Source organism: Bos indicus, chromosome 21 (assembly GCF_029378745.1).
Source record: "Bos indicus isolate NIAB-ARS_2022 breed Sahiwal x Tharparkar chromosome 21, NIAB-ARS_B.indTharparkar_mat_pri_1.0, whole genome shotgun sequence".
Taxonomy (NCBI): domain Eukaryota; kingdom Metazoa; phylum Chordata; class Mammalia; order Artiodactyla; family Bovidae; genus Bos; species Bos indicus.
In genome coordinates, this window is record NC_091780.1 from 45059486 (window position 1) to 45082138 (window position 22653).

A 22653-nucleotide genomic window follows, 5' to 3' on the forward strand; every position below is an offset into this window, starting at 1 on the left:
GGAATGTTTCAGACCACCCAAATGTGAATAATATGCCCTCGTGTTATTCAACAATTCAACAATGTTGTCACCATTGATTTCCATTTGGAGGTTCTTTGACTTAGCATGACAGACACAATGTCTTTAGAGCTGTCCCTTTATCACGAGGTTCCTTCTTCCAACTCCCCAGAGGAACATGACCAAGCACCAAGGCACCAGGTAAGCAGATTGGCACAATCATGTCTCTCGCTTCTCAGCTTCAAAGGATTAGTTAACAAGTAGGATAGCTGGGGACCCTGGTTCCCCTAACTACCCCAACACTTGAGCAAGAGCATTTACTACTGGATACCAGGGTGTGTCTCATCTCTGAATCTGGCCTGTGGGGCCATGGTCTTTCCTCTTCTAGCAGACACCACATCTCTTCTTCATCGCATTCTCACCACCAAAACAGTGTCAAGAACTGTGAAGAGTCTGCAAGCTAACAAGTTAGTTTGGCATAGCTTTGTGGGTGCTGGCAGAAGGCTGAACAAAACAAAACAAAAGACTTAGTTTCACACATAGAAATAGCCCAAGTATCACTTTCTTGTTTGGTTCCCAAGCTCCAGTCCCCACAGGACAAAGCAAAGAGGACGAGGGTCCTGTACATGCAGGAGGGTCACATTACAGGAGAGGAATCCTGAGCACAGGGAACTCAGATTGTTTATGATGTCCATTGCTTCATAAGGAGACAGTCTTTACCTTCACCTTCCAAAGCTCTAAGCACACCTGCCCTTTGTTCTAGACGGAGGTATTATCTCTTCTTTATCTTCTCTATCATACAAACATCCTTGAAAAATATTCCAGAAAAAAAGACAGTCAGTATCTCTGTTCAGAAGACACAAAAACATAAGCAACCTATATAGAATTATCTAATAAATACCTTCTGCAAACAGATAAAGAGAAATGATCTCCCCATTTGTTATTTACTAACAAATGGACCAGACCCTTGCATCAGTGGGTGAGAATATGCTTCCCTGATCACCTCTCAGTGGACCTGCTTCTATTTCTCTTTCTGACTCTTCTCAAAATTCTCTGTAAGATTAAAAAAAAAAAATTCTTTTTTAATTCTCTGTAAGGCTAAACTTATCTTTCATCTGTCTCTCAGGTCAGTGTTTCATAACAACCATTGGCTATACAACAGCAATTTAATGGATTTCAGCAGAGTGAGGATGAATTAAAGATTTCTGAATAGAGGGTGAAGACAGATTATCTGGATATCCCTGTCAACTAATGATTCTTGACTTGTCTTGTTTTCAACTCAGCAAAGATCCCGATATTAGAAGCTATTTGTCAATGATTAAGAGGGGAGAGAGGATGTCAATGGGGAAAGCCAAATTTGAGCAGTAATTGAATAAATTCAGACTTACATCCTCATATTCATTATTTCACTTGAGATAATCTACTTTTAACCACTTCAAAATCAAATTATACATTACCCTCACTCTCCCTATCTAATGGAGATGATACCAATTGATTCTTTAAAAATACCAGGCTTTCAAATATTACTTAGTACCTCTGGGCTAGAAAACACTTCAAAAGTCTAATCTGTACAATCTGATGCCAAAAATATTTTTCTAAAGAAAAAAAAATAGCAAAACATTCTGGGAGGCATGCTTTAAAAAAATGTCTAGTTTTTTAAACTAGCAATACTTTTATGTTGAGAGACATGTTAAAATATACTTACTGCTTATTGGCCCACAGTAATCAGTTCAGAAATATAAATATTAGATCAATATTTAACCATCAAGGGAAAAAAAAATACTGCTACATCAGCTGATTTTTCTCTCTTCGAATTTAATGAGTTTACATCAAAAAATTAGGTAGTCATTTTACATTTACGGAATAAAAATCTTTTTAAAAAAAAAAACAATACAAAGAGTGAGCAGATTTTAACCAAGTGTACATTTCTTTTTGTTATACGTTTTAACAATTCATCTCATCATATTGCAATGTGCAAATGCATTTGCAGCACCCATTACAATCATGAATCTAAATTTAAGGAAGTACAGTGCTACTAATGGCCCTCAGAAGAAGCTCATTACCTTCTGTTAAAAACTCTATGGTATATAAGCCTTACATAATAGTGCTACTAAACCACCATTTGTCACAAGAACCATCATCAAAGTTTTCTGGAAATGAGTTCACACATAAATTAAATATTTAAAAGGTGAAAGGTTCCTTATTTTAATTTTAGCGAGATCTTCCTTTTTCATTAAGAAACACTTTATAGTTTTAAAGCAAAAGCTGATAAGAGTCCAGATAACTAAAACTGTACTCCTGAGTTCAAACTTACAGATAAGTCTTTTGTAAATAGTTCTCAATAAAATATCCTCCCTCCCCAGCCCCCTTGCCCCAAATCTTGAATTTTTTTCTTACAAAACTTTGGTTAAGAGTATAAATATTTCCAGGCAGATATGTATGCCAAACAATAGCAAGAACAGTAAAGCCCAACTAATGACTTTAGGTTTTAGAAATAGAAGGCAATTAAAATGTACTCAAAGTTACATTAAGAAAAGCTTTCACTGGGTAATATTGAAACAGTCACAAAGGTTAAGAAAATACTGATATCAAAGTACAAATGACTACAATGTTAAAATAGACAAAAACTACTATACAAGAGCCTCTTTTAAAATTAAAAATAAAGAACACAACACATGAGTCAGGATCGCTTTCCTGTTCTACTCATGAATTTTAGTCTTTATATTCATAGGGTTGGTTATGTTGACATCTAGGAGAGTTTCTTATGACATCTGATGAAGTCTCTTTCCAAATTCAGGCGATGGGTCTTCCCTAAGGAGCTTCTTGACTTGGCCACATGTTGGTCACTGTACAATCTCGAAGTAGTGCAGTATCGCCATGATGTGCTGAGGCATGAAGACATATCCCGTGTACAGTGCCATCCCCACGATGGAAACCAGCATGGAATCTGAGTCACAGTTAAGGAAACTTCATTTGATTTTTCTCAGTTTATCTAAAACTAAATTCCCCAATTTTTGCAGCAACTGTTTTGTGTGGAAGTATCCATTCACTTAATTCTTTCTCATCCCTATCAAGTATTTATAGAGAACAAATAACTATAATTATAGCTGCTCACCTGAACTATTGTTAAAAACTATTGTTTTTAACAATTTTATTTATTTATCTGGCTGCCTCAGGTTTTAGTTGCAGAATGTGGGATCATGTGTTTGTGACATGTAATCGCAGGTGCAGCATGAGAAGTCTTAGTGGCAGCATGTGGAATCTAGTTCCCCGACCAGGGATTGAACCTGGGGCCCCTGCATTGGGAGTGATGAGTCTTAGCCACGGGACCACCAGAGAAGTCCCCATTCTAAATTTTTTAAGCTCATTTTATCTTCAGCATCACCTTGCATGGGGCATACTACTATTCTCCCTGTTTTATTTCAAAACATCAGGCTGCTTAAAATGAAGCAGAGAAAGTGACTGTTAACCTAAGAAATAGAAATGTATAGGAATAAAATTGTACAGTATTTAATGACTGCAAAAGGTCTTCGGACGTGAATAATAAGAATGTCTGATCCAAAAACTTTAGAATTATTTAGACTAGAATGTGGTAAGATATTGATTTTAGGGCCAAAGATAAGATCAATCGTAAGTATATAAACTGATAACATATATAACTGATAAGTATATAAAGTGACATAAACTGATAACACCAGCTATATTAAACACATATTATTCTCACTAAACTTTGCAATGTCAAACAAAAGTCATCTTGATAACCTAAACCACAAACATTCTGCACTGTGGTCCTTTCTCTGCATTCCAAAAGGAATTTAAACTGTATAGACACAAATCAACAGAGTCCTCCCTTTGGGCCACGTGAAACACTGTTAACAAAAATTATGTAAAACCTAAGGATTTCTAAGGGAGTAACTGCTTCTGAACTAGGACTGTGTTTCAGTCACTCCTTCATTCATATCCTCAACCTCCCCTCCCCCTACCTCTTGTCTTCCATACATTCAACTCTACAAACTGGTAGTTCTAGCATACCTTACATTCCTCTATGAGAAGATAGGGTTTAAATAAACAATGTGCTTACTACCAACCAATATTTGTATAACAGTTTAGTTGACAAATCTTTTATGTATTATCTCACTTGACCTTTACAGCTTTCAGCTTTCCTGTGAAATGTTTATTGACTACCACTCTTCAGAGACTGAGAAAACACTGAGGGGACTTGTCCAAGGCCACACAGGAAGCTTTCTTTAGAGTCGAAGCTCAAACCTGACTCAAACCCTAAGTTCATTCAGCAAACATGGGTGAAAAGTCTCCCACAGTGATTGCTTTTTGAAATGCAACTAAAATCACAATGATTTGGGGACTTTCCTTGACGGTTCAGTGGTTAAGACCACGCTCCCAATGCAGGGGGCAAAGGTTCTATCCCTGGTTGGGAAACTAAGATCCCACATGCCACACAGCGCAGCCTGAAAAAAAAACAACAACATGATTTTATAGTGGGATCTCACAGTCTTCATGGGAGGGGTCAGCCTACATTCAGTCTTAGCTTTTAAGTGAAGGTTGGTCAAACTGTGGGTCCTGGGATGGGGAAGGCAAGTTCTTGATGATTAACAACCATTATTTGGGGATTTACATTTTTCTGGTGGGGTGGGAGGAGCAGTGTGGTGATAGAGTTAGGAGGAAGACAAAGAGAGGGCCACAGTGGACATTCTTAGTCCTTCAGTGTCCCTCACCATACCCAGAATGGTTGACCCAGACAACCCGGACACAGGAATATCGTAAAGCGGGATTCATGAAGAAAATGGACAGGCCTTTGGAAACGAGTCACTAAAGATGGTGGTGGAGGCCAGTGTCACATCTGGAATGACACCAGTGACCCCGCTGGGGGTGCCTGGGTTAGTGCTGCTGTCCCTGTGAAGAACTTCACAAGAGGAAGAAGGGGGTTTGCAGGAAGGAGGTTGCCCCGGGGGGAGGTGGAACTGGCCACCATGGTGGAGACGCAGATGTCAGGTGTAGGTAATGTCCACCCATGACAATTTTTTTAACTTACTTTTTAACCCCCCCCTTAATTCAGTTCTTTCTTAAACAACCAGCCTGTATTTACCACTTAATTTCTTTTTTTAAAAAAAGTGTATGTACGTGTTGTTTCCACATTACTGTTTATCATCCACACAACCATATGCCTTCTATCCCTCCAGGCTATAGACACTCTCAGGTCACTGATGACCCCCTACCAAACCCAATGGCTATTTGAATTGATGCCATTTTCGTCTTTCCTCTTTAAAACTCCTTCTACTCTGGGTTGAGGTACTTCTCTGGGGGTTCTCCTTCCTTCTCTCACATCATTTTCCTATTTCACTGGTTCTTTTCCCCTGTCTGCCACTGATATGTAAGATGGTTAATGTGCTTTCTCCCAAATATCCACTCCACTTCTCCTGCTAGTACAGCTGTCATGTTCCTTGAGTAGGCCTTATGCTATCCCATCTCCAGGGACAAGCCCTGACTGATCTGAACCAATTAAGATCTTCTCTTTGTAACAATGCCCACCCCCAAATCTGATCAGCCAGTTCAAAGTTTAAGACCTCACCAATCCTAAAAGAAATCAATCCTGAATATTCATTGGAAAGGCTCTTGCTGAAGCTCCAATACTTTGACCACATGATACAAAGAGCTGACTCGTTGGAAAAGACCTTGATGCTAGGAAAGATTGAAGGCAGGAAGAGAAGGGGTAACAGAGGATGAGATGGCTGGATGGCATCATCAACTCAATGGATACAAACCTGAGCAAACTCCAGGACACAGTGAAGGACAGGGAAGTCTGGCATGCTGCAATCCATGGGGATTGTACACGACTTAACAACTGAACAACAAAGATAATAGCAGTAGCAGCTTTCATTCTGTGAATATCTAGTGTGCACCTGGAACTGTGTTAAGCCCTTCAGTGAGTTTAAGTAACACCCCAAAATCAGAGTAAGCAATGGAGCCAATTCCAAACCAAATCACTCAAACCTCCAAAATGTGTTCTTCACCATTACCATAACACCTTCCTATGAACGAGAAGTCCTATTCCTCCAAATAAAACCTAATCATTCTCTCAGCGACTCATCCCTTCTTAGATGAGGCTTTCCCTAACACTCGCTTTTTCCATTCTTACCCCAATGTCCTGACAGAAGTAATTACTCCCTGATGTTTGTCAAACTCTTTATTAAATGTCACAGTGCTTATATCTGTAGATTTATCTCATCCAGATTGTCAACTCCTTGAACACAGGAACAATGTCTAATCATTTTTGTATCTCCAATATCTAACATAACACATGCTTAAAAAATGTGTGATGAATAAAGGAATTGCTCAAGAAACATTATTTGACCCTGGATTCACTGTAGTGCTTTCTACATATTCCACATATGTACTGTGACTGACAAACTCTACAGTGACTACAGCGAAGAAACACAAAATCTTTTTCTAATTGATATTTTCAAAATGTTTTTTGGTTTTTTTATACCTTTTATGTAAGATTTATGAGTGTCTACACCAAACAAATGAAATGACATAGTAATAAAATTCAGGTCATTGGCTCAAATTCAAGTAAGAAGTAATTACTAAAAACAGCCATTTGAATGATTATATTACCTACTCTTTATGGCACTGTAATCCTTCAATTTATTATGGAAAATGTATCAGTTATGGAACATGCATAAATTTAGCTTAACAGAGACTATTCCACATAAGATAGGAATCTGAGACTTAAGGTCAATTTTGTGAACACTAAATTCTCAAATCTTTAAAATTTTCTTTGCATATAAAATCAGGATGTTTTTCTAAATAAAACAAGAACTTACTGAAACTTGAAAAGATTTTTTTTTTGGCCTGATTAAGATATTAGACACTAGAGCTCATGACATTCTATAGCATTCTGTTGTAATGAATACATATGGAATAAGAGGACATATCTATACCTGTGGCTGATTCATGCTGATGTTTGGCAGAAAACAACAAAATTCTGTAAAGCAATTATCCTTCAATTAAAAAACAAATTAAAAAAAAGAATAAATGGCAATTATATAAGCAAAATTCAGCTACTGGATACTTAATGGGGTGAAATGGGAAGAGGAAGAAGAGAGACCCGCAAGAAGGGGTGTAAAGGGGCTTCAAATGTATTAGTAATGTTTTCCTTCAACTAGTTGGTAGCACACTTTCATTATATTATCCTTTAAGGGGTGTTTTGCATGGTAGAATAGTCAATAATTTTTTTAATAAGTAAAAATTGCAAAGGAAAATGTAACTGTATATCATACTAGACTAAAAGCTATTTTATTTGAAGGATCTTCTTCCTTGACAAAGTTTGGGTTAGGCATCATTGGATCTAATTTGTTCTTAGGAAATAAATAGAAAGTCTTAGCTCTTAGAATAAATAACTCTCAATTCTGACCAAAATAAACAAAATCACCAAAAGTCACTTGAACCAAGATGCAAATGCCAATTTATTAGCTGCTCGAAATAATAATAATAACCCTAAATTTTTACCCAGAACCACTTATTAAACTTTTATTCTGTTTCCCTCGAAAGTTTCTATATTCTGACCCCAGTTCTCCTAAATATCTTCAGAATCGTAATAATAACTCTCTAAAAGTAAGTTTGCTATACAATTAAATTTCAAAATTATTTCCAAAAATTATCCTAAAGCTCAACCAGAAAAGAATATTTTTCTAATTGAAGTACAGTTGACTTACAACATTTCAGGTATACAGCTAAGTGATTCAGATATACAGATAGATTCTTTTGTAGATTCTTTTCCATTATAGGTTATTATAAGGTACTGAATATAGCTCCCTGTGCTATACAGTAGATCTCTGCTTAACTAGTTTATATATAGTAGTATCTATTAAACCTAAATTCCTAATTTGAACGTTAAGTCACTCAGTTGTGTCCGACTCTTTGTGACCCCATAGACTATAGCCTACCAGGCTCCTCTGTCCATGGGATTTTCCAGGCAATAGTACTGGAGTGGATTGCCATTTCCTTCTCCAAGGGATCTTCCCAACCCAGGGATCGAACCCAGATCTCCTGCATCGTAGACAGACGCTTTACTGTCTGAGCCACCAGGGAAGTCCACACTCCACTAAATAAGGGACTATTTAAAACTCACAACTGACTTAACTATACAATGAAACTCATAATAAGTGAACAAATAAAACAATGGGACCATGAGGAATTTCTACTGGCCTTAATAATCACCTTGCAAAACATGCAAAAAAAGAAGAAATGCCTTTTATAATAGCTTTCTACAAATGCAATTTAAGCAATTTCAGCCGTGTAGTTGAAATAGCTCTAAAATACTGAGTTGGATATTCCCTGAGATTATGTTTGGCTCCATTTATAATGGCAGTCTACTGACATTCTTAGGCCTTGGTTTTATTGTGACATTTGCAAGGTTGGGGAACCTGTGACCTTCACCTCCTTAGAAATGTTCTCCCAAACAAAGCTAAAAGTATACTATCTAGAATACAACAGCTATTATTTGTTATCTGAGTCCTTGAGTGGATTTCTCAATCCACTGCATTCTTTTAACACGCCTCTCAAATTTTAAAGTGTCCTTGATACAATGTAAAGTTCAAGAAATGGATACTGGAATCACCATAGCACTAGAAGAGACCTAGGTCTGAGCTGACATTTTGTCAATCCCTGATTGTGCCAAAAATTATCTGATTACTAGTCTCTTTATCTATAATATGAGGATATAGATAACTTACCTTTCAGGGTTGATATAAATCTATTCTTCAACAAAAGGTAACATAATCTTTATTGAAATTACTGTTTTAAGGCTTGGGCACGTAACACTATGACTCAGACCTCTGTTTGGAAATTGCCCAAGGTCACTCTGCTATTAACTTGTTGTTAATTTATAGTATGGACTTCCCTGGTGGCTCAGATGGTAAGAGCGTCTACCTACAATGCAGGAGACCCAGGTTCGATACCTGGGTTGGAAGATCCCCTGGAGAAGGAAATGGCAACCCACTCCAGTACTCTTGCCTTGAAAATCCCATGGATGGAGGAGCCATGGACGGATGCTACAGTCCATGGGGTCGCAAAGAGTCAGACACGACTAGGGCATCACAACTCTCTGAACCTGTTTCTTCTCCGTAAAATGAAATCCCTTCCTGCATCAACATGTTCAGATTCCACTTGCTTAGAGAAGGCATTTAGGCACCATTTCTCAATCACCTAATGTAATCCTCTGAGATGCTGACACACACACACACACAGATACACACACAGAAAATGTAAATATCAGTGCTACATAATACACTTATATTAGAAGGTGACATAATCTATATTTAATGTTACATAATATACAAAGGTGATAGAGTAATCTTTCCATTTGGGCTTCCCAGGTGGCTCAGTGGCAAAGAATCTGCCTTCTAAAGCAGGAGACTTGGGTTCAATTCCTGGGTTGGGAAGATCCCCTGGAGGAGGAAATGGCAACCCATTCCAGTATCCTTGCCTGGAAAATCCCATGGACAGAGGAGCCTGGTGGGCCACAGTCCAAGGGGTTGAAAGAGACTTGGACAGGACTGAGCGACTAGACCACAACCAACTCTCCACTTACCAAGCCCTTACTGCTGTTTCCACAAGCATCAGTTAGCTGTACAAGACTAACCAGGTTCATGCTTTAAAGCAGGCTCCATGATTCAAGCAATACAGAACTAAGCTAGTGAAATCTAGACTAACAAACCAAAAATCTCAAGAACTAAAAAAAGTCTTTTCTGTTTTGTGTGTATGTAACTGCCTCTACCACTGATTTTGGAGTGCTTCAGAGGGAGTGCCTCGGCTGCTCTTTGCTTCTGGCTGTAGTGCATTGTTAGACAACGCCGGGACTTTGTCAATCATCAAGAACTGAGCAGATGATGTATAAAATAGATATCTAATGAGAACCTACAGTAGAGCCAAGAGGAACTCTACTCAATGCTTTGCGGTGACCTAAATGGAAAGGAAATCAAGAAAAGAGAGGATATAAGTAAGCATATAGCTGATTCACTCTGCTACACAGCAGATACAACAAAAGTCACCGTACTCCAATAAAAATTAAAAACAACAACAACAAAAAAGAACTGAGCACATAATGTGCCAAGACTGTGCAGGAACTGCCAATAAATGTTCAAGGGCTGAGTGAAAAATTAGAGGTTATTTATAAACCTGGACATAACTTAAATATTTTATGGGTTCAATGGATTAAACAGCAAATGGATGTGAAGCCATATATCTGTGTATTTGTATTGTTTTCTGTTTTCTTTAACAGGAATCCTCAATTAATCACGAGCTGGTAAGTTCCCAGCTAGATAGGAAAAATAAATAAAGACGTTTTGCTCATACAAGGAATTGGCCACCCTAGGCCTTTTCCCAGCAACCTAAAAACAAAACAAAACAGGAAATGCTTTAAAATACAGTACATCATAAGCTTGCAGAAACTAACATTCCTGCCCTAACCAGTAATCTCACACTATCACCACCTACCTTAGCAACCTGTTCGCAAGACTCTGGAGAAACCAAAATTAATTCCTCACTGGGAAAAGAGTAAAGGTTTTTGTTCGAGTGGGTATGATTTATTCCTCTTCACTGAATAGTTTCAATGTTTTTAGTCTCTGATGGCCCTGGTCACATCAAAAAACAGAGCTAAAATGTCGTTTTTCAATCTTCTACTAGTCAACCCAATCTTCTATTAATCAAATTCCTTTTGTAAAATGAACTCTCTGAATGCTACTTTTATCCTTGCTGCTGCTGCTGCTGCTGCTAAGTTGCTTTAGTCGTGTCCGACTCTGTGCGACCCCCGAGACGGCAGCCCACCAGGCTCCCCTGTCCCTGGGATTCTCCAGGCAAGAACACTGGAGTGGGTTGCCATTTCCTTCTCCAATGCATCAAAGTGACAAGTGAAAGTGAAAGTGAAGTCGTGTCCGACCCTCAGTGACCCCATGGACTGCAGCCTTCCAGGCTGCTCCGTCCATGGGATTTTCCAGGCAAGAGTACTGGAGTCGGGTGCCATTGCAGTGGAAAAGTGCCATTCTCCAACTTTTATCCTTAGATATATTCAAAAGTTTTGATAAATCTAATTTATTTTAAGGAACCATCTGAAAGAAAACAAAGCATCTGATAAAGTATAACCACAGGCTGTTTGGTGAAAAGCAATCAAAGTTCTAAGGGAAAGCAGGTGTCTGCTGTTAAACAATGCTATGGAAAGGAATCTCCCTTATTACTGCAGGTTTTGTCCCTTGACCGCGAAAAGAAATGTGCTCAGTCTTGTCCGACTCTCTGCAATCCCATGGACTGTAGCCCAGCAGGCTCCTCTGTCCACAGGATTTTCCAGACAAGAATACTGAAGTGGGTTGCCATTTTCTTACTGCAGTTTTTGTTCCCTGACCTTGAAAAGAAATGCTAAGAAAGCTTATTTTGGGAATTGCCTGGCAGCCCAGTGGTTAGGACTCCATGCTTTCACTGCTGAGGGCAGGTTTTCACTTCCTGGTCAGGGAACTAAAATCCTGCAGCCTCAGAACACCACCAAATGTTTAAAAAAAAAAAAAAAGTTTTTTTTCCCCAAATATGTTACTTTTGATACTCTGGTTGTCATATATGAAAGCAAGTAGAAGATACAGTCCAGTATATGTCAGCCAATTTGATATTCTTGGGCCATAGTAAAGGACGTCATGGGCTTCCCTGGTAGCTCACTGGTAAAGAATCCGCCTGCCAATGCAGGAGACATGGGTTCAAAGCATTGATTGGGAAGATCCCCTGGAGAAGGAAATGGCAACCCACCCCAGTCCAGTATCCTTGCCTGGAAAAATCCATGGACAGAGGAGCCAGGCGGGCTACAGACCATGGAATTGCAGCAGAGTCAGACACAACTTATCGACTAAACAACAACGAAGAACATGACATCAGCATCAGAGGTTAACGTTAGCAGGCAAAACCCATTCTCTGAGCTTTCTGTAGTGTCTGTCATACGTAAGTATGGAAACTGATTTTAGAACAACTCAATGATGAACTCTTTAAAAACTAAACAAGCAAAAAAGTCTGCTGCTAAAACCAGCAATGACACTGTTCAACTCTGAACTGAAATCCTAGAAATGGTTTGCAGATCTGAGCCCAGAGACACTGAAGCTACGTATGGCTATATCCCTTTTTAATTAGAGCTTCTGTTAATCTAATGAAGATCTGAAGTCCTGGAGTCAAGGGGTGGGGGGGGGGTGAATTACCTGTTTGCTCTAAAATATAATCTGCTATAACACATTTCTGAAACGTCAATCAGCTCATACATAACTAGGATTTGTTTCATATGGGATTTTTTCATAAATTAGGGGAGCCAGATTAGTGAGAAAAGAATACTAATCTTCAACAAGAAACATCCCTCAGCTCAGTGGCTGCAAGTCCTTATAGCTCTATTTTAAGAAAATTAAAAATTAGTGTCTGCACCGGTTCTCCCTTTCCAAAAAGGCACACCTCCCAGCTGGAAAAACTCTCCGCTAATGACAGGCCTGCACCGCCTCCTCCAAGGCAGCCCACACCATCTCTGTCACACCCCAGCATTTCCAGTCAACTCTGTCCATCAATTTTTAATGTCCCTTGGGGCAGCCTCCAGTCTGCTTGCCCTGGCTATCCAAGTTATCCCCCCAAATGCTAACCATTGTTCTCATTAGAAGTTGCATCAGTTTTGAGGAGTCTGCGCCAGTGGTATTTTCCCATAAACTATCTTATTTGAGAATTTTTTCAGGAACACATACAACACATAATGGGGTTCACCGGTGGCTCAGCAGTAAAGTATCCGTGTGCCAATGCAGGAGATACGGATTAGGTCCCTGGGTTGGGAAGATCCCCTGGAGGAGGGCATGGCAACCCACTCTAGTATTCTTCCCTGGGAAATCCCATAGACAGAGGAGCCTGGTGGACTACAGTCCACAGGGTCGAAAAGAGTCAGATACAACTTTGCAAGTAAACAACATCATGTGATGCCAAAATTCCTGTATTAGTAATAGTTCTTTTCATAACTTTTGATCATAAATACTCCTCATTCCATAACTGCTATTTTTTTAAGCACTGCAATTCATGAAAAGTATACATCCTCCATTAAGTAGATCTTCTGGAACATGTAGCTTTAAGCATTGGGCTTTTTTTTTTTTTAATCTAAAGAATTTATCTTATCCTTACCCCTAAGCATCACCAATGTTAACAACACTCAAACTCTGAGCTGGGGTTGGGGAGAGGTCACAAAGTCCTTGAGAATATGAAGCAGTAGAGAGAGGATCCACATTCACCTCTACTGAAAAATCACTTGTATCACACACCGAAACACTGTAGATTACATGTGCTTTGTCCCCTCAACCATCAGCTCCCCATGATTTTCCTGACATCCTAGTATAGGAGACTTACTCTTTGTGTAGCACAGTTCTGGTCTTTTGTTTTTGTCTTTTTGTTATTGTTGTTTTGCTTTTATATTCCACCTTTCTCAAAAGAAGAGTTTTTTTTTTCCCCCCACTAAGGGAAAATACTATCCTAAGGAGTACAGATAAGGGATAGTCTAACATTCTCATGTAGCCAGCCAAATATCCAGGCAGTATGAAACAGGCGAGAGCAGCGATTTTCAAACTAAAGCCCACTGGAGCCCTGGAGCAACTTTTCAAAGGGCTTGGATCAGTTAGGGGAATCAGTTTATAAATCAGCTTCCACTGTTTTCTCTCCTCCAGCTGATCTGAGAACTGTGATCTGCTAGTTCTCCTTCTCATCACTCCCTCCCCACTTACAATTTCACTTCTCCCACTTTACTTCCAGAATCTTACAATCACACATTTCCCCAGACTATAAAATAACATCCGGGACAGCAAGCAAAGGAATGGTAACTAACTTACTCTGTACTTTATTTCATTCAAGTTACAAATTTCTGGCACAGCTCCAAGCCTCATCCATCTGTGTAATAACATGAATTTGGAAATGAGACACCTTTCCAATCTGGACCCCACAAAATGCCTCCTGCAAACAGGATACAGAGAAGGGCCATTCTGCCATCAATGAGGCAGTGGCCAGAGAATCCACTGCCAACATTCACAAGTACACCCATGGAGTCGGCTTCAAGAAGCATGACCCTCAGGCATGAAAGAGATCCAGAAATCTGACATGAAGAAAATAGGAAATCCAGATGTGAGCAGTAACACTGGTTTTAATAAAGCTTGGCCAAAGGGATAAGGAATGTCCCATACTGTATTCATGTGTGGTGGTGTGGCTGCCCAGAAAACATAATGAAGCTAAAACTTCACCAAATAAGCTCTATATATCAGTTACCTATGTACCTGTCAGCACTTGCACAAACCTAGAGTTAGTGTAGATGAGAACGAACCACTAGTTATCAGATAAATTAAAAAGCAACAACAAAAATTTTTAAATATAAAACAAATAAAACAGCAACAATAACAAGGTGAGACAGGAGTAAAGGTGTTTACATAAAAATCATTTGGACAAGAAAATGACACTGAGTTTTGTTTTTGTTTTTTTTGCTGCACCATAGGGCATGCAGGATCTTAGTTCCCAGACTAGGGACTGAACCCATGCCCCTGTATGGGGAGTGTGGAGTCTTAACCACTGGACCACCAGGGAAGTCAGATGTTAAGGCTTTTCTGACAGAAATTTAAGACTGAGTTCACCCACCTGGCTTCAGAGTGAGGACCAGCTTTGCTAAATCAGATCATGTGACGAACATTTTCTACGAATTGTATATGGAAAAAAATCATAGTTTAAAGCTTCTAGCAAAAATACACAGTATTTTTTTAATAGCAAAAAAACCCCTCCTGTTATTGTCTAAATTTACTATGAAAGATTTCCAATGTCAACTTAAATGAGTGAGAGGATACGTAGTATGTGCTTTGTGTTCTTTTAGGGGATACACAAACAAAATGTCTGAATACCACTGGGCTGGAGAATTGGAAGTATTAATTTATCAGTTACAGTTTTTCCTACCTCAGCTTTCCTCATTGAGTCCCCTCCCTGACAATGGAAAACTGCCTTCATTCCTCCAAAAGGCAAAAAGGAAATGGCATAAAATACAAAAGAAAGACTGAAGATTGTTGAGAAGAAATTCTTTCCCTACCTAAGTTGGAAGGTAGTACAGAATGTTCAGGTTATTTCGAGGTTATTTGGAAATCCTATTTGACTTGAAAGTACCTTAATAAAATCTTTCTAAAAGGCATTAAGCTTGTTTACTAATAATTTTTTTCTAAAAGTAACTTTCTGATATTAAGAATTTTGCCTCATCACAGGCTGATTTTTACTGGAAACCTATTTAAATTGTCAGATGGTTCTATATTTACAAACATTTTCTTCAAAAAAGGAGCTCATTAAGAAAAAACAAGTTCTAGTAGAAGACACTTGGTGAATTAGGGTTTTAATAATTTACTGACTAGCTCAGAGAAAGCTCTCCCAAAGAGACAGACAATGGTACCCACTGGCCTTATATAGGGGTTTTCTTTGTCAATTTTGTTTTGTGTGCTGTGTTTATTTACAAAATATACTTTATATAGAAAATATACAAAAAACAGAGACACTTCATTGTAGGGAACCATATCAATCATTATTAGTACCTCCAAAAGGGCATGGCAAAATATATTCTTCAAACAATTCTCTATTGGCTTATAAAAGCTTTGATTTCACCAAACTACACGCACCAAAACAACACCTATTACTTTCCAGGTGTTCAAAGAATGAAGATGCACAGGCAGCTGATGACAATGGTTGCCTCGAGGTGGCTGGGGCAGGGGTGGAAGGAAGACTTTCACCATCTACATTTCTGCACCTTTTGAGTTTTGACCCATGAGGATGTATAAACTATTTTTCATTTATAATTCAAGAAGGTGTATTTTCTAAACTCTCAAACACACTAATTATTCAAGTATATTCAGATGTAAAGAAAAATCTTTCTCAGGTCCAGCTTTAGACATTTGAGGATACAGCAAAACTCTAAGAAAATACTCTAGTCGCTACTGAAAAGAACATGTGAAAGCGGGAGTAGTTCAGTCGTATCTGACTCTTTGCAACCCCATAGTTCCTGCCAGGCTCCTCTGTCCATGGAAATCTCCAGGGAAGAATACTGAAGTTAGTAGCCATTCCCTTCACCAAGGGATCTTTCCAACCCAGGGATCGAACCTAGGTCACCTGCGTTACAGGCAGATTCTTCACCATCTGAGCCACCACTGAAAAGAACATACAGCTTAGAAAATGTAATGCTGGGGCTTCCCTGGTGGTCCAGTGGCTAAAATTCTATGCTTCCAGTCAGAGGGTCCAGGCTAGCTCCCTGGTCAGGAAACTAGATTCCACATGCTACAATTAAACAAAGATTCCACAGGCTACAACTAAGATGCGGTGCAATCAAATCAATCAATAAATAACAAAATGCTGGGGAGGGAGGAGGGGAAACAGTGGTGGGGGAGTGAGAGGTACAAACTATTGGGTGTAAGACAGGCTCAAGGCTGTACTGTACCATGTGGGGAACATAGCCAATATATTGTAATAACTGTCAATGGAAAGCAACCTTTAAAGTTGTATAAAAATTTTTTTTACAACGTATGCTGCAGCGAAGATCAAAGATTGAAGATCCTGCATGCTGCAACTAAGACCTGGAGCAGCCAAATAAATAATTTTTCTTAAAGTCAGATTGGAGTACTCTTCTACCAGATCTTCCAAGAGCACCCCTTTTTACCAAAATTAAAAACGAAAGTCCTCACAAAGACCTCCAGGACTTCCAATGAGTCTGATCTCACCAACTTCTACTCTCCCCAGCGCTCACTCTGCTCCAACCATACCTGCCTCAGTGATGGCCTTCATCCACGCCAGGCAGCTATGGACTCAGGGACTTTGCAACTGCTATTCCTTCTGCCAGCTACTGTCTTCTGTCAGATGTCTACCCTGCTAACTCCCTCAACTCCTTCATGTTTTCACTCTCAAGTACGCTTTCACAATGAAGCCTCTCCTGAGACCTTGTTTAAAAATAGTAACTCCATCCTATCCACACATTTCTTATCCCCTTTACCTATTTTTGTTTTCCATATGCTTACCACCTAACACACTATATATGTCACAAGTGCAGAGTCCTAACCACTGGACCACAGAATTCCCACATAGTTCACTTATTATAAAAGTTCCCAAAGACAAGGATCTCTGTCTTGTTTGCTCACTGACACATCAGAAAAAGCACCTAGAGCCAGCATCTGGCACAAAGTATACACACAGAAGCATCCAATTAATAAACAGCCTCAACCTGCTTTTTCAATTGTACTTTCCACCTATTCTGCCTTAAAGAATCTGTGTTCCAGCCAGTCAGCCTGGTATACTCACTCACCATCCTAACACATCTCTACACCCCAGTCCACATCTTCTTCCCATGTGGGGAAAATGCAGCCAAACCCTCAGATACCTCCCTCTGCAATTTCTCTAATCGCTCTTCTTGCCCTGGGTCCCAAAGCACTCAATCCCCAGCTCTTTCAGCTGAATGGGGTGAGGGGGAAGGGGGAATCTGAGAATATGTGTAAATTCTAGTTTTTCCTGAACTTGGATTTAATTTCCCCGAAGGAAAAACTGAAGTTCATATTCTTGGAAACTCAGAAGAACTCAGTACATTGAAAAAAATTTTAATTAAAATAAGTTTCAAAAATCCCATTCCTAGGGTGTATGTATGTGTGTGCATGGTTTCCATTCAGAATGAAAAGAGCTTTAAGTCTCAAGAGGAAAGGAAAAAATGTATATTCCTATTTCTGACTTTATCCAATATTTAAATGTCAGGGAGAAAAAATGTCAGTGAGAAAACTGTTACTGGATCTGCATGACTCTACTCAAAAGGTATGAGCACTTCCCTTCACGTCCAGAACTCACACTCCACGCCTAGGAGGCCCTACCGAATTGGATCCGACCTCTCCTGCCACTCACCCCACTTTCTCCACCCCAATTGCACAGCTATCCTTGAAACACACCAGACATGCTGGTGCTTCAGGGCATGGTTACCATTCCTGCTACCTGGAAAGCTCAATCCCCTGGGATTTTCTCCCTGCTTAAATCTTTCTAAATGTCTCCTTCCTGACCACTCTAGCTAAAATCAAAGAACAAGACTTCTTCCTTAGTTCCTATCCTCATCTCTGCTGTTTTTTTTTACCTCCATAACATCTATAAGAACCTAATAATCTATATTTTTATTTATTTATCTAGTGGCATTAGAATACTTTCATATTTTATTTGTAGGTAAATCTCTACTCTCTAGAATGGGCTTCCCAGGTGGCACATAGTATCTGCCATTAGAAAGTATATAATACTTGTGGAACAAAGAATTTAACAAATGTACATATTTTACAAATGAGGGGACAACAATGCAAATTTTGTAAACATCTCCAAAATAAAAGAAATTCTTTCAACTGACAGCTTTTTCTACTTCTTTAAGTTTGAATATAACTGAATGTTGTTCATCAGAAACAATCCAGTTCCAAAACTACTCTAAAAGTGGCTTAAAATCAGCACTTCTGCAACATATAAGCAAATATTTGTCAAGCATTATTTGTGTGCAGTAACATGTTCCTAAACAACAACAAAAAGAACTCTTTCTTTGAAGAAATCATGGTCTCTGGGGGGGGGGGGGGGGGGGGGCGGGGAATCTAATTTCAAACATACACCAAAAAACTGCCCACATTTTGCTTAAAATAAACTAAAGTATAAAATGCCATGGAAACATAAGAAGCCATAGAAAGGTGGCAAAAATAAGTGATAACAAAATACAAGTTTATTTAGTTTTATTTTTAATTAAAAAACAAGGCTAAAATAAATTTTATGTATGCTTCTAAACTATGTTAACAAAGTATCTGTTAATTTTCCATCTCCCCTCAACAGCATGGTTAAAATGTTACTGGGTGAGCCACACTACAGGGAGTGTCTCACTGGTTACAAAACCAGTCTTGGTTACAAAACCTGGCCTTTTCCTTTCCCACTGATGACTTCCAGGAAGGAAAGGGGATTTCTGAAACATGTTAAAGCTTCCCCTCAAGAGGTGGAAATAAAAAGTTCCCAGCAGATCTCCTTCTGGTTTTTGCAGATCTTATTATTTTTTGTGTTTTAGTAGAAATCATGTGGTTACATAAACCAATGAGAAGTCAAATGCTTCAAAGGCAAAGATCCACAGAGGTACTACAGACAATTTGATAATTTATTTCTCCACATCAGGCCCCCAAAGCCATCATGGAGCTATTTACAGGACATTGTTACTATTGCAACATAGTACAAAAAAGCCTTAACACCACTGACACTGTAGCATTTATCTATAGGCCAAAAAAGCCTTCAAGAGTAAAATCAAGAGTGTAGACTCTGATAGTGGGGCATTACATTCAACTTCTGATTTCTTAAAGAATTTAAATTTACCACAACACTGTTTAAACTCACTTTTTAGTCATTTTAACTAAGTCAAGAGATGGTCTCTATTTTACTATACACTTTACAAGGATGACCTCATGCACTCCAACCTACAGAACTTAGAGTGAAATTAAACTGCAAAAAAAAAAAAAAAAAAAATCCTAACTAAACTACAGCTACAAGTAAATGGTTCAGGAAACTAGAGCATGCTTTACATTCAGATTTTACATCCAAAATATGCATTCTGGTTCTTAAATTCCAGGTTTGAAAAGAAATGCCAACAGTAATAAAACTAAATGTCCTTATAGAGCAGCTAAGATGCCTCAAAAGTGCTGAAACAGAAGACAGCTTTGAGTACAATCTTATGCTAGTTCAATACAAATAAACACTTTTAAGGCTTGGAATGAAATTATCTCACTCTACCACAATGCAACAATGTATTCGCAAAGTTGTTCTGAAGCTACTTCAACTAAAGCTCATTGAAGAGGAGCGGCCCTCCATGGGGCATGCATGCTTTGTAAAGTATTTGTCTCAAATTGGTCCTCAAGTTCTTTTTTAAAAAGTTCTATCATTATTAATATTTATTCTGCAAGAATTATATCAAGGAACGTCAATATAGATTCAGGAACCCTTTCTTCACAATCATGAGTTATTCATTGTGGTTATTAAAGTTAAGATGAGTTAAGATACAGGAAAAGTGCTTAGCCCAGTTGTTTGGCTGGTAGTAAACGCCCAGCAGTCATTAACAAGTAGTTACTAGCTATCTACGAAAACAGAGTTTCAAACACTATCTGCAAATAACCATAAATTCCTTTTCGGGCTCTACTGTTCCGGACTGTGCAAACAGAAAATTAATGAGTAAAACACACTTTTAAAACTAACCATCTTGAAGATCAAAAAAGGTACAATTAACAGAGCTGCTTTCAAAAACTGAATTGGGATGCCATAACACAAATTCACAATCTCACTTGAAGGCTGATAAACTAGTTAGCATTCTCATTAGGATCGAAGCCAGCTAAATCAGGGACAGTTAAAGGTCAAAAGCGCCCAAGCCGGGAGCGGTCTGTTTCACTACCCGGTCCCCGCCTCCCACAGGAACAGGAGACTGAACCGACGGCTGGCGCGACCGAAGAGCAGGCGAGGGCACACCCGGTAGACGTCTCCCTAGGGGATCTCCTCCAGTAATAAAGACGCCTCTATCTCGGGTCTGGAGACTCACCCGCGACCGCTGATCTCAAGAGATCTCGCCCCCCCGGCCCGCTCCCAACCGCAGGAACGCCACCCGCGCGGCCCCCACACCTCGGCCCGCGTGTCCGTCGCGCAGAGGCTAGTCGGCGCGCAGCTCCCGCGGGGCCGGCCCTCCGCCCTTCCGCCTGCCAGGCCTGGAGCCCGAAAGGATGCCGCCCCGGCCCTCCGCGCCCCCACCGGCACCGCGGCCCGGGCAGGATACTGAACACAGTCCGCTCCCAGGGCTCCAGCATGTAGAGCGCCGTGACCAGCAGGTACTGGTAGTAGAACCAGGACATCTGCTTCCAGGCCCGCGCCAGCGCCATCCCCGCCACGCGCCTCCCGCGTTGCAGCCAAACGTCAGTCTGTCCGGCCGGCCTCCCGCTAGCGTCCTAGAGCCCCCCGGCCGTCAGGCCCGCCCGCCCGCCACCCCGCGCCCATTGGCCGGCCAGGCCCGGAGCGTCACCCGTGGGCACGCCCAGCCCCGCGCGCTCCCGGGCCGCCGCCAGCGAGCCCCGCCCGGCCGCGCTCATTGGCCAGGCCCAACCTCGCGCGGCTCCCGGCCCTCCGCGCTTCCCACTCCCGGCGCCGCGCCCACGCGAGCCCGGGAACTGTCCCCGCGAGAACGCCCCGCCCGGCCTCGCCCTGAGGCCGTTGGTGGGCGGGACCGTACTGCCCGCCGGCTTGAGCGCGGGGGCGGGCGCTCCTACTAGGGCCCAGAAACGCCGGTTGCAAAAATATCTGTGGTATAGCAGTGACTCCTTAGGCGTCCTAATGGGCTCGGGCATTACAAGTTGAATAGAAACTTATTAGGGTGCTTAACTCGTGCAGTTTACGATCTAGAGAGGGAGACAGGCATTCATCACACCAATGCAATTAAAGCTGTGATCGGTGCTGCTGCTGCTACTGCTAAAGTCACTTCAGTCGTGTCCGACTCTGTGCGACCCCATAGATGGCAGCCCACCAGGCTCCCCCGTCCCTGGGATTCTCCAGGCAAGAACACTGGAGTGGGTTGCCATTTCCTTCTCCAATGCATGAAAGTGAAAAGTGAAAGTGAAGTCGCTCAGTCGTGTCCGACTCTTAGCGACCCCATGGACTGCAACCTACTAGGCTCCTCCATCCATGGGATTTTCCAGGCAAGAGTACTGGAGTGGGGTGCCATGATCGGTGCAGAGGGAGAAAATAAGATGCTCCGAGAGAGTGTGGAGGCGAACATCCCCCACTCAAGGAGGTCATGAAAGGCATCTGTGAAGAAGTGTCTGCCCACCTCTCTTAGTAGCTGTAGGTGCCCTGTAGGTCAAGGCCGGGAGAAGGACGGTGATCTGGTTGGTTATGCAGATGACAGATTGCTTGAGATCCGTCGGTGGGGCAGATATTTCTTGGAGATGCGCTCTTAAATGTTCAGATTTTCCCACTAACAAATGGGCCCCGACGTCACACACACCTTCAGGAATGAAGATGCACGATTAACATGTGACATGATACTATTAAATGGCCTGCTATTTAAATGTTACAAGGTTTATATTAATAGGTTAAGTAGTTTTCTGCTACACTTTAAAGCTTTGATGGTTGACAACTATTTATTTAGAAATATCAAGTACTATTCAAGAGCTAAATAATGGGTATAGAAAGCCAGATAGACTGAGATCTGCCTTCATAAAGTACCCAGTAACTACCAGGGAAGAGAAGCAGGTTAATTGATTACAGTGAGATGTAGTAAAGGGTATTTTTATGTTTTGTGTAGGATGCTATGATAGCCCAGGAAAAATCACATTGGGATTGTAAAAGCCTTTGGGGAAATGGTGCTTGAGCTGAGTATTAAAGGACAAGTAGAAATGGGAGGATGAATGGGGTGGAGTGGATATTACAAACACTGGACTATGGATCCCCTATATGAATGCCTGGTGCTTTTAAAGAGCTGGAAGAACTTCCCTGAAAAGAGAAAAAAGAAAGGCTGAAAAGAAAAGGAAAATAGTGTAGATAGCAGCAAGAGGTAGATAGTAACCAGGG

General features: G+C 40.5%; 1 protein-coding gene and 1 long non-coding RNA gene across 2 annotated transcripts; both read right to left on the reverse strand.

Annotated features, from left to right (window-relative positions):
- Positions 1-1792: 1792 nt before the first annotated feature.
- Positions 1793-21031, reverse strand: SPTSSA (serine palmitoyltransferase small subunit A). Its single transcript, XM_019983793.2, has 2 exons — positions 20867-21031; positions 1793-2944 (listed from the first exon to the last, which is right to left on the reverse strand). Exons 1-2 carry the CDS (start codon positions 20967-20969, stop codon positions 2841-2843), a joined length of 207 nt encoding a protein of 68 aa, XP_019839352.1. The 5' UTR covers positions 20970-21031; the 3' UTR covers positions 1793-2840.
- Positions 7552-20855, reverse strand: LOC139178225 (uncharacterized). Its single transcript, XR_011562657.1, has 2 exons — positions 20636-20855; positions 7552-14152 (listed from the first exon to the last, which is right to left on the reverse strand). It is a non-coding gene; the product is annotated as an uncharacterized lncRNA (long non-coding RNA).
- Positions 21032-22653: the final 1622 nt, after the last annotated feature.